This window comes from Moschus berezovskii, chromosome 14, assembly GCF_049115385.1.
Source record: "Moschus berezovskii isolate FMDL1 chromosome 14, NW_MosBer_1.0, whole genome shotgun sequence".
In the NCBI taxonomy this organism is placed as follows: domain Eukaryota; kingdom Metazoa; phylum Chordata; class Mammalia; order Artiodactyla; family Moschidae; genus Moschus; species Moschus berezovskii.
The window spans coordinates 47,156,917-47,170,094 of NC_142473.1; the positions used below are offsets into that span (position 1 = coordinate 47,156,917).

At 36.4% G+C, this 13,178-nt stretch overlaps 1 protein-coding gene across 4 annotated transcripts in view; it reads left to right on the forward strand.

Annotated features, from left to right (window-relative positions):
• Window positions 1-13,178, forward strand: part of SBF2 (SET binding factor 2) — a 491,894-nt gene that overhangs the window by 298,578 nt on the left and 180,138 nt on the right. For all 4 annotated transcript variants that reach the window (XM_055423393.2, XM_055423395.2, XM_055423394.2 and 1 more), the window contains exons 15-16: window positions 2,615-2,724; window positions 5,432-5,581. In XM_055423393.2, coding sequence (XP_055279368.1) covers window positions 2,615-2,724; window positions 5,432-5,581 — 260 coding nt within the window. The remainder of the gene's footprint in view (window positions 1-2,614; window positions 2,725-5,431; window positions 5,582-13,178) is intronic.

Below are 13,178 nucleotides of genomic sequence, written 5' to 3' on the forward strand. Positions count from 1 at the left end.
ATGCTCCCAATGCAGGGGGCCCACCTTTGATCCCTGATCAGGGATATTATATAGTAATGTGAATATTACTTATTATTTACTTAATAATACTAATTTGCTGTAATCTCCCTACATATTACGAGCTTATACTTAAGTGTTGATTATACTGTCACATGGAGAAGAAAATGGAGAAGCCAGTGTGTTAGGGTATTTACTTTTTGAAGGGTTTCATCTTGTAAGTTTAATATTCATAACTTAGTTGAATGCTTTCTTTAAATACACACATGAATTTGATTTAAATTTTTATCTGCTTGAATTGTAGCCTTGTCCAGTATTCTTGCCTAGAAAATCCCATAGATGGAGGAGCCTGGTAGGATGCAGTCCATGGGGTCACTAAGGGTCGGACATGACTGAGCGACTTCACTTTCACTTTTCACTTTCACACATTGGAGAAGGAAATGGCAGCCCACTCCGGTGTTCTTGCCTGGAGAATCCCAGGGACAGCGGAGCCTGGTGGGCTTCCGTCTATGGGGTCACACAGAGTTGGACACGACTGAAGTGACTTAGCAGCAGCAGCAGCTCAGTATTATTTTTGTATAATCTCTTTACTTTCTTTATTTTCAGTCAACATCAAATTTTTTATAAGCATATGGAATCTCTCATTGTAGTCAGTGAGAGAAATACATATGACTCAGTATTTGTCCCTTCATGGACTGCCTATAAAACCAAAATGAATGAATGAACAAATTAAAGAATGATGAATGAATGAGTGAAAGATGAATGCAGGAACCTCTGTCCAACTTTCTGATTCATTTAAATTGATCAGAATCAGGATTTTCCTTGTATTAAAATTTTAAAAGTATGAATGTTTCATCTTACATGATACCCATTTAATATGAGTGTAGAATTGCTGTGTCACTTTAAGAACCATTCACATTTTGAGAAGTTCATTACTTTCAGCTATTCCTCAGAGGTGCTGGAGTGATGATGAACCACTAAAAATAGCATTTGAAAGCCAAAACCTTAAGAAGAAAGATCTGAAAAGTCGAATACCCGTAAACCAGAGTTGTTATCAACTGTTAGAAAGCTAGTATTATAATGCCACAGCTGAGGATTGGCCAGTCCCTGATATATCAAACTCTAAGTGAAGAACTTTCTCCTGGGAATGAACTAAGTCATAATCTCCAAAGGAAAGTAATAATTTCCAGATGGTAAACAGATTCATTATTTTTAAAGGTGGGATTTTTAATGGTTCATCCTAAAGAAAATTTAAAATGCTATGAAAGAGATTTTAGAATTAAAGATTTGTAAAAATAGGTTAAAGATGTTGCTCTCTAAAGTATGTGGTCTTACTTGGAGACTAAGACATTTTCTACTCTAAATATAGATCAATTTCAGTTTCTGTCTGTGCCACAGACCTCCACATGTGGGAAGCTCCGGAGTACAAAATAAAGAATGCACATTTCAGGCAGAGAAAGTCATATGAAATAATCTATTTTACCATCATAGTCATTAATGTTACATAATTTTAAATGATTTCAAGAGACCTAGTAAAAACCAAGTAAGATTGATTTCCTGATTCTGATAAAGCACTATATATAGTTAGGTAAGATACCACAATTTGGAGAAGTTGGGTAATGAGTGCATGAATCTTCTCTGTACTAATTTGTAACTTTGTGTAAGCTCATAATTATTTCAAAATTTTTAAGTTTACAAAATTGTTTGAAGAATGTAAAATTTCATATTGAAGAAATGAAAGGAAGGCCAAGAGTATTGTATTATAGTTTTTCTTGTTAGGTAAGAGCAATCATAAAATATAAGGCTTAAGAATTATAGCTACTACCTGAACTGAACTAAACTGAACCTGATTTGTACAAATGATATTGTGTAGTTCTTTGTGAAATTATACTTTTTATTTAATGAATACTGATTTCATTTATATCTTCTAGTATTCTTTTAATAAGTTACATTTGTTTTAAGTAATTTTAGCTTATGTAGTACACTAGAATTATCCAATTTTGTAAAGTTGACAGGTACTAAGTTCACAGAACTGAAAAGTGACTCTCCCAAATTTGTACAGCAATTCTTTGGCCATGATCACTTTTGTTTGTGTGCAGCGCTTCTTCAGGTCACCTGTTCTCAGATTTTTAGAACCTAATTTTTTCTTATTTTTTCTTTGGTTATATGTTAGAAATATCAGCTTCTTTTCCTGTTAGTAGTCAGTCCTCTTACATACGAGCATTAGCTGTGTTTGTCATGATCTTGTACCTGACACATTTATCTGTTTGTTTACAACTAAAAGTAAAAAAAAAAAAGAGATGTTTATCTTTGCTTAATAAAATTTTACTAAAAAAAATTTTACTGTGCAACATGAATTAATTTGTGTAAGGGTTAAGTACAGTATTAGCATCTATCCTGTGAAATTATCCTCAGTAACCTATTGATTAGCCTATCACTTCACAACGTAGAAATGTAATCAAAGTGATGAAGTACCTTCAGTGTCATGTAACAAGGGGAAATAAAGGCTTAAGTGTTTGTCATGCAAACAGAGTCATATAAACTGTAAACAGTAATATTCCCCTTTTATTATTGCCAAAGGAATTTAATTTGTGTTTTCCATATATTCCTTTAATAGTTTCAATAATGGATAAAGTGACAACAGTTTTCAACAGTGCACAGAGACTGGAAGTTGTTAGAAACTGCATTTCATTCATATTTGAAAATAAAACATTGGAGACTGAAAAGGTAATAAAATGCCATCATTCCCAAGTAAACATTCATCATATCCCTTTCAGATTTCTCTGTTTAGCTTGCGAACTGACCTCTCCTCTATTTCCATCCCTTTTCCTTATGAAGTATTCTTTCATTGTTTTTATCATTTTAAATGAACGGTGTCTAATAATTAAAATCTTAGCCAAGCCTGAAATATTGTTAGTCATTTCCCCCCGCCAAAACTTTTGAACATTGTTCATTAAATTCTATTTTGGCATATTATTTAGAAACTTCAGTCAGTTCAGTTCAGTCACCCAGTCGTGTCCGACTCTTCACGACCCCAAGGACCACAGCACCCCAGGCCTCCCTGTCCATCACCAACTCCTGGAATTTACTCAGACTCATCTCCATTGAGTCAGTGATGCCATTCAACCATCTCATCCTCTGTTGTCCCCTTCTCCTGCCTTCAGTCTTTCCCAGTGTCAGGGTCTTTTTCCATTGAGTCAATTATTTGCATCAGGTGGCCAAAGGATTGGAGTTTCAGCTTCAGCATCAGTCCTTCCAATGAACACTCAGGACTGATTTCCTTTAGGATGGACTGCTTGGATCTCCTTGCAGTCCAAGGGACTCTCAAGAGTCTTCTCCAACACCACAGGTCAAAGGCATCAATTCTTTAGCGCTCAGCTTTCTTCACAGTCCAACTCTCCCATCCATCCATGACCACTGGAAAAACCATAGCCTTGATGAGACAGACCTTTGTTGGCAAAGTAATGTCTCTGCTTTTTAATATGCTATCTAGGTTAGGCATAACTTTCCTTCCAAGGAGTAAGCGTCTTTTAATTTCATGGCTGCAGTCAGCATCTGCAGTGATTTTGGAGCCCAGAAAAATAAAGTCAGCCACTGTTACCACTGTTTACCCATCTATTTGCATGGAGTGATGGGCCCGGGTGCCGTGATCTTAGTCTTGTGAATGTTGAGCTTTAAGCCAACTTTCTCACTCTCCTCTTTCACTTTCATCAAGAGACTTAAAAACATTTAAAATATAATTTTATTTATTACAAAAAATCTAGTTAAAACAAATAATGAATTATAAAAATTATGGTCTTCATTTAAATATACCTTTAATGTGTGCTTTAATAGCACATTTTCTTGCCTTCTGTAATAAAACATAGTAAACATTAATGTCACCTTTTCTTAGTGACTTGTCGAAGTTCTGAGCATTTATTACATGGGGCTAGTAAAGCTTGTGAAACAAAGTTTTTAGCCATTTAATGACCCTCAAGTCTGTTTTGAGTTTTTTGGAATCCATTTTTTCTTATGATGAAGTGTTAAACACTTTCTTTTGCTTCTCTTGCTTTCAACTTTCAACTTTCTTGTGCCCCTTATAACAATGTTAGGGACTTCCTACTCTCAGTCTTTTTCCTTCCTTCTTATTTGCTCCTTTGTTTTCATTTTACATTTTCAAAATTAAATAAGCCTATTATTAATTCTACTTTATGTAAAGTAAATCAGGCTCTAAAGGTAAACTGCAAGAGGCATTCTTGTGGGTGAGAAAGTGAAAGAGTTTTAGTATGTAAGCCTAGAGATTTCTGTTTGTTGCTCTCAGTTTTTTCCTTCTTAATTATACTTTTGAAATAGAAGGGATCACAGAATTTTCCAGTCATAAATTAAAACTGAGTAGTGATTAAGTTGCTAATCACTATAAAAGAATAAAATCACCCATAATTCTTGTCATTTTAGTTTTTCCTTCTATTCTTGCCACAGAGATGTGGCCAGTTATTGAAAGAACATGTCAAGTATCCGTGGTTTTGACTCAGAATCTGAAGCAGCAGTTATTTTGGTGGCCACAGCTTTGATGAGTTTTTTTTTTTTAATCCCTTCATGGGAAATAGATGGGGAAACAGTGGAAACAGTGTCAGACTTTATTTTTGGGGGGCTCCAAAATCACTGCAGATGTTGATTGCAGCCATGAAATTAAAAGATGCTTACTCCTTGGAAGGAAAGTTATGACTAACCTAGACAGCATATTAAAAAGCAGAAACATTGCTTTGCCAACAAAGGTCCGTCTAGTCAAGGCTATGGTTTTTCCCGTGATCATGTATGGATGTGAGAGTTGGACTGTGAAGAAAGCTGATTGCCAAAGAATTGATGCTTTTGAACTGTGTTGCTGGAGAAGACTCTTCAGGGTCCCTTGGACTGCAAGGAGATCCAACCAGTCCATTCTAAAGGAGATCGGTCCTGGGTGTTCATTGGAAGGACTGATGCTAAAGCTGAAACTCCAATACTTTGGCCACCTCATGCGAAGAGTTGACTCTCTGGAAAAGACTCTGATTCTGGGAGAGATTGGGGGCAGGAGGAAAAGGGGACGACAGAGAATGAGATGGCTGGATGGCATCACCAACTCGATGGACATGAGTTTGAGTGAACTCCAGGAGTTGGTGATGGACAGGGAGGCCTGGCGTGCTGTGATTCATGGGGTCGCAAAGAGTCGGACACGACTGAGCGACTGAACTGAACTGAACTGATGTTTTTTAAATGTATCACACAAACTAGTTTTGTTTATTTTCATGCTGCCTTACAAATCTAAAAAATCACGATAAATTAATGTTGTCCTTAACAGCAAATCAACTCTTTTCTAATAGCTCTGTTAAATGGTTTACAGTGCCTGAGTTAGCGTGATATAAAGTTATTTTTTTTTCTAGTGAAACCTCTTGTTCATATCTGCCTCTTATGTCCTCAGACCCTTCCTGCTGCATTGAGAGCCCTTAAAGGAAAGGCAGCAAGACAGTGTCTCACTGATGAGCTGGGTTTACATGTTCAGCAGAACCGGGCAATATTAGATCATCAGCAGTTTGACTACATAATAAGGATGATGAACTGTACTCTACAGGTAACTTTTAGTTCTTTCAGATTTTTCTTCTTAGTTGAGATAAATACTTTTTTCCCCAGGCAGTTCAATAATTACTAGTATATCAGGTTCTTAAGCCTTCCACATCTGATAATATAAAGAGCTGATATTTGTAGCATTTCTTTTAGAAACACTTATGTATTGCTCAGCATAAATATTAATTTTTTATTCTTCCTTTTTTTTTTCTTGAAAAATACTAGGTTATTTTACTAGTTCTATAAGTAAGCTTTCTGAAGTGAAAAGTCATCTTTGAAATATTCAGTTGTATATTACTTAATGTCTATATTTGTGTCATCCCTTTTCAGTCAGTTTTCAGTTGCACTGTTAAAATAGAGGGCAGTGAATGGTGGGTAATCCAAATGATAAATGAATTATTCAGTTCCTAATCTATTTCTTAACCTATGTATATGGGTATTAATTATATTATTTTGTTTCTTGGGTTATAGTTGCTTTACAGTGTTGTACTACAAAGTGAATCAGCTATCTGTTTTTATATATGTGTATATATCCCCTCCCTCTTGACCCTCCTTCCCACCTCCTCCATCCCACCCCTCTAAATCATCCCAGAACACCAAGCTCAGCTCCCTATATTATACAACAGGAACGCTATCTGTTTTACACATGGTGGTGCACTTACATCATTCCCCGTCTCCCAATTCATCCCTCCCCCAACCTCCCACTCCATGCCCATGCTTCCATTCTCCACATCTTCGTCTCTGCAGATAGGTTCGTCTGTACCATTTTTCTAGATTCCACATACATGCGTTAATATACAATATTTGTTTCTCATTCTGACTTAACTTCACTCTGACTCTGGGTCCATCCTGTCTGTACAAATGACCCAATTTTGTTCCTTTTATAGCTGAGTGATATTCCATTGTTTATATGTACCACATCTTATTTATCTATTCGTCTGTTAATGGATATTTAAGTTGCTTCCATATCCTCCCTGTTGTAAATAGTGCTGTAGCAAATGTTGGGATTGCTGGATTATATGGGGCTGTGTGCTGTGCTTAGTCGCTCAGCTGTGTCTGACTCTTTGAGACTCCATGGACTGTAGCCCACCTGGCTCCTCTGTCCATAGGGATTCTCCAGGCAAGAGTGAGTTGCCATGCCCTCCTCCAAGGGGTCTTCAACCCAGGGATCGAACCCAGTTCTCCCGCACTGTAGGCAGATTCTTCACCGTCTGAGCCACCAGGGAAGCCCATGAATACTAGAGTGGGTAGACTGTCCCTTCTCAAGGGTAACTTCCTGACCCAGGAATCAAACTGCGGTCTCCTACATTGCAGGCGGATTATATGGTAGTTCAATTTTTAGTTTTTTAAGGAACCCCCATACTGTTCTTTATAGTGGCTGTATCAATTTACATTCCTACCAACAGCGCATGCGGGTTCTCTTTTCTTTATATCCTCTCCAGCATTTATTATTTGTGGATTTTTTTGATGATGGCCATTCTGTGAGGTAGTAGTTTTGATCTATATTTCTCTAATAATTAGTGATGTTGAGCATCTTTTCATGTACCTCTTGGCCATCTGTATGTCTTCTTTGGAGAAATGTCTACTAAGGTCTTCCTTATAATTTATACACATTAATGTCTTAGGGTACTACTGTTACCTTTTTTTTGCAGGGTGTATTTATCTTTTCAAATGCATTTCAGATAATATCTTTCTCAGAAATTCTAACTTAAAAGCTAGAATGAAAAATGTAATCTTGTAACAAGCACTTTGTGGTTTATTAAAGCAAATTAACAAGATAGGAGATAATTCACCTCTACTGGAAGTAAATTCTTATTTTAGAGTGTAAGAGACTAGCTATAATAGTTTATAATATCAAAAATTGAAAGCATCCTAACTGTTTACCATTTCTATATAAATTAATGTAACTATGGTAGAACACTTCTTTGGAATACTGTTCGACTACTAAAATAAAAGAGGTAGCTCTATAATACGTACCTATAGGAAAAAACTTCTGTTACATATTGCCAGGTGGGCACACAGGAAGATACATAAGGTAGTGCTTAGTCACTCAGTCGAGTCTAATTCTTTGCAACTCCATGGACTGTAGCCTGCCAGGCTCCTCTGTCCATGGGGATTCCTTAGGCAAGAATACTGGATTGGGTTGCCATGCCCTCCTCCAGGAGATCTTCCCAACCCAGGGATTGAACCCAGGTCTCTCGCATTGCAGGCAGATTCTTTACCATCTGCGTCACCAGGGGTACATAAGGTATATATAATTCTATTTTGACCTAAAATTACATGTATGTAGGTATGTATATTATAATGAAAATCTAGAAGGATATTTACACTAAATCCTTAGTAATGGTTATCTCTGACATATATAGATTAGAACAGTTTTGACTTCCATTTAAACTTCTCTCTGCTTGTAACACACACATACACATAAGCATAATTAAATTATCTAAAACACATAACAAGGATTTTTTATAACAGAAAAGGATGCTCATTTTTGTAGGAAGGAAATTATTGAAACTTTATGAGAAGAATAAGACATAATTCATTTGCCATAAAAATCAGAAGTCTTGCTACTTCTGTTCCTTTAAGTTACTTTGGTATTGTCATTTCAGAGAACAAAAGAATTTGATTAAGAGATCAAGGTTACCAGAAGTCCTAAAGTTAGATAATATCCTGGTTCCCTATCAGTTCAGTTGCTCAGTCGTGTCCGACTCTTTGCGACCCCATGAATCACAGCACACCAGGCCTCCCTGTCCATCACCAACTCCCAGAGTTCACTCAGACTCATGTCCATCGAGTCGGTAATGCCATCCAGCCATCTCATTCTCTGTCGTCCCTGTCTCCTCCCACCCCCAATTCTTCCTAGCATCAGACTCTTTTCCAGTGAGTCAGCTCCTCGCATCAGGTGGCCAAAGTATTGGAGTTTCAGCTTCAACATCAGTCCTTCCAGTGAACACCCAGGACTGATCTCCTTTAGGATGGACTGGTTGGATCTCCTTGCAGTCCAAGGGACTCTCAAGAGTCTTCTTCAACACCACAGTTCAAAAGCATCAATTCTTCGGCGATCAGCTTTCTTTATAGTCCAATTCTCACATTCATACATGACCACTAGAAAAACCATAGCCTTGACTAGACGGACCTTTGTTGGCAGAGTAATGTTTCTGCTTTTTAATATGCTGTCTAGGTTGGTCATAACTTTCCTTCCAAGGAGTAAGCGTCTTTTAATTTCATGGCTGCAATCTGCATCCGCAGTGATTTTGGAGCCCAAAAAAATAAAGTCTGACACTGTTTCCACTGTTTCCCCATCTATTTCCCATGAAGTGATGGGACCAGATGCCATGATCTTTGTTTTCCGAATGTTGAGCTTCAAACCAACCTTTTCACTCTCCTCTTTGACTTTAATCAAGAGGCTTTTGAGTTCCTCTTCACTTTCTGCCATAAGGGTGGTGTCATCTGCATATCTGAGGTTATTGATATTTCTCCCGGCAATCTTGATTCCAGCTTGTGCTTCTTCCAGCCCAGCATTCCTCAGGATGTACTCTGCACATAAGTTAAATAAGCAGGGTGACAATATACAACCTTGACGTACTCCTTTTCCTATTTGGAACCAGTCTGTTATTCGCTATACCTGGTGATAAAACTGAAAAAAACTATTTTAGGAGGCTTTTTTCCGTTTGTATTTTATGTGTTGTATTTAACTGGGCTCATGGGGTCTCAGTGAGTCAGACACAACTGAGTGACTGAACTGAATTAACTGAAGAGCTAAAATAGAAGGCTTTATCTAAACTTAATTTTAGCATAAACCAGTTAGTAATTGATTACAGAATAGCCAGGTACCCTTGGGCTAGAGAAATACTCCTTTTCATTTGAATAATCATATTCTGTCGGAGGGAAGCTTGGGTTTGTTGTTGCTGCTTCCAAATGCACCTGCACTAATGAGCTCTTAATGTTTTATAATTCAGTATTTCATAAAATTAGATCTTGTCTTTGTTCCATTATAGAGAGGCTCTTTTCAGTTATAAATGAGTTCATATGTGATACTTTTATTTTAATGAATTAATTATTTACCAACTTGGGATTTATTTATATTTATAGTCTTGTTACAATACTTGTGGGGATTTAACATAACATTCTGAACATTTTTTTACAAAAGCATAGAGTTTCAAGGCAGAGAGGCCAAACATCTGTGTTGGTGTTTTAAAATAGAAACATTAAATGAACTAAGTTTTAGGTAGTGATTCAAAATCTTCAGTAATTTTTGCTTGTCATGAAGTTATCCTGTAGTTTTTGTCCTCAAGGGAAAATTAAATGGAACATGAGTACTGCAAAGGGGTTATTTTGTTTATCATGTTCTTTCAGTGCCAAGATAATTTTTTAAAGGACTGGTTTATGGAGATTATAGATTATTCCTATGTATTTTCTCATCTCAAATAACTGATCTTATTTTAGTTTTTTTTTTATAACTGAGATTACTATGTATCTCTTCAAAAATATCATGGATTTAACTCTTTTCATTTTAGCAGATATTTAATTTTTATGTGTAAGATCTTAGCTAAGATCTTTTAATGGAAAATTATAACCTAAAAACCCAGTGGAGTACTCCATTTCCAGCCTTATAGTAAACTGCAGGGTATGAGGGACCCTCTCACTAATGTAGAAATAGATCTTAGAAAATTGCAACAGCAGACACCCATGATTTTTATATATCGTTTTTCCTAAGAAGAAAAGGAAATCTCTAAAAGACCTCTCCTCTATTCTCACGAAAAAGATAAGTAGGGAAAACCAAATTCTGAACTATTAGCAGTTAGGGAAACCAGATACATTAGCTCATTTAAATCTTGGCTTCTGTAAAGAGAGCTGGTTCAACCTGAGAGCTTTATTTGCCTCAGGGTAGGACATTGGAAGAAGAATGAAAGAATCCCTCTTCAGTGGCATACCACTCACCCTTGCCTCCAGAAGAAGCAATATAAATCTTTTTTAGAATTTATTAAATTCAGCCCCAATTTATGCAGTCAGGGTTCCCACTGATAAACTATAGTAAGATGTGAAGTCACAGTTTTAAAATGACCAAAGAAATGAGCCGGTGTCAAATAATGTTAACAGAAACAAAAACAGATTGAAGACCTCATAGGCTTTATATATTAGAATTATCGAATTTGAGTATATAATAATTAAAATATTTAAATAAAGGATTGAATACAAAATAAACAGATAATAAACTAACAAAACAGCTAAATAAGTTTAGATTATATAATCAGTAAAGTAAAACATCAAAGGATATGGAAAACCCAGTATCATTAATATGTCAGTTCTCCACAAATCAACCTGTAGCCTGAATGCAATTCCAGTAAGAATTGCAGCAAACTTTTTCTTAGAAATTAACTGGATGATTCCAAAATTTATGCAGAAATGCTGAAGACTTAGGGTGGCCAAATCAATCTTGAATAAGAACAAGTTGGAGGACTTAACCCTACCTGGTTTCAAGACTTATTATCAACCCACAGTAATCAAGATAGTGTAATACTGACATGTCAAATAGATCAGTAGAAAAGGCCACCCAGAAATTACACTTGCATTCATGGGAAATTTGTTAAAGGCACCAAAGTAATCCAATCAGGGGAGGAAAGCTTTTTCCACAAATAGTGCTGGAAAACTGAATACCCATATGGAAGAAAGTGAACCTCAACCTCTACCTCATATCAAACACAAGGATTAACTTGAGTTAGAGTATAGGCATAAACATAAAATAGAAAACCACAAAGTTTTTAGGGGAAAGCATGGAATAGTTTCATGACTTGGGAATGAACAACAGTTTCCTTTTTTTTTTTTAATTATTAATTGAATCTTTTGCCACTTATGATTTCTATAACTGGCAAAAGTTTCTTAGGTCACAAAAAGTGATAACCAAAAAAAGAAAAAACCATGATTAAACTTCATAGAAATTAAAACATATGCTTATCAAAAGACAGAATTGAGAAAATGAATATCGAAGACTAGGATAAATTATTCCAAAATATATATGTGACAAAGAACTGATGTCATGGTTATATAAAGAACTCCTACAACTTAAGAAGAAGAAGCCAAACCATTTTTTGAAAATGAACAGCTTAAACAGACATTTCACAAAGTAAGATATGGAAATGGTCAATAAAAACATGAACTAGTCAAAGTGTCAGTCATCCAAGAAATGCAAATTGAAACCATTATGAGATAATACTATATAACCACCAGTATGGTTAAAATTAGAAAGATTGGCAACACCAAATGTTGGCAGAGTTTTTAAAAAAAAAAAAAACAACTTTTTTTTTTAAAGTTTAATTGTAGGCTAATTACTTTACAATATTGTGGTGGTTTTGCCATATATTGACATGAATCCGCCACTGGTGTACGTGTGTTCCCCATCCTGAACCCCCCTTCCATCTCCCTCCCCATCCCATCCCTCACAGTCATCCCTGTGCACCAACCCTGAGCACCCTGTCTCACGCATCGAACCTGGACTGGCAATCTATTTCACTTATGATAATATACATGTTTCAGTGCCCTTCTCCCAAATCATCCCACCCTCGCCTTCTCCCACAGAGTCCAAAAGTCTGTTCTTTACATCTATGTCTGTTTCACTGTCTTGCATATAGGGTCATCATTACCATCTTTCTAAATTCCATATCTATGTGTTAATATACTGTATTGGTGTTTTTCTTTCTGACTTACCTCACTCTGTATAATACGCTCCAGTCTGATTCAAATGCATTCTTTTTAATGACTGATTAATATTCCATTGTGTATATCTACCACAGCTTTCTTATCCATTCGTCTGCCAATGAACATCTAGGTTGCTTCCATGTCCTGGCTATTGTAAACCGTGCTGCAATGAAATATTGGGGTACACGTGTCTCTTTCAATTCTGGTTTCCTCAGTGTGTATGCCCAGCAGTGGGATTGGTGGGTCATATGGCAGTTCTATTTCCAGTTTTTTAAGGAATCTCCATACTGTTCTCTATAGTGGCTGTACTAGTCTGCATTCCTACCAACAGTGTAACAGGGTTCCTTTTTCTGTGCACCCTCTCCAGCATTCATTGTTTGTAGACTTTTTGATAGCAGTCATTCTGACTGGCATGAGATGGTACCTCATTGTGGTTTTGATTTGCATTTCTCTGATAATGAGTGATATTGAGCATCTTTTCATGTGTTTGTCAGCCATCTATATGTCTTCTTTGGAGAAATGTCTGTTTAGTTCTTTGATGGGTCTCTTATTTTTCTGGAATTGAGCTGCATGAGCTGCATGTATATTTTTGAGATTAATTCTTTGTCAGTTGCTTTGTTTGCTATTATTTTCTCCCATTCTGAAGGCTGTCTTTTCACCTTGCTTATGAGGAGAGTGAAAAGGTTGGGTTGAAGCTCAACATTCAGAAAACAAAGATCATGGCATCTGGTCCCATCACTTCATGGGAAATAGATGGAAAAACAGTGGAAACAGTGTCAGACTTTGTTTTTTTGAGCTCCAAAATCACTGCAGATGCTGATTGCAGCCATGAAATGAAAAGACGCTTGCTCCTTGGAAGGAAAGTTATGACCAACCTTGATAGTATATTAAAAAGCAGAGACATTACT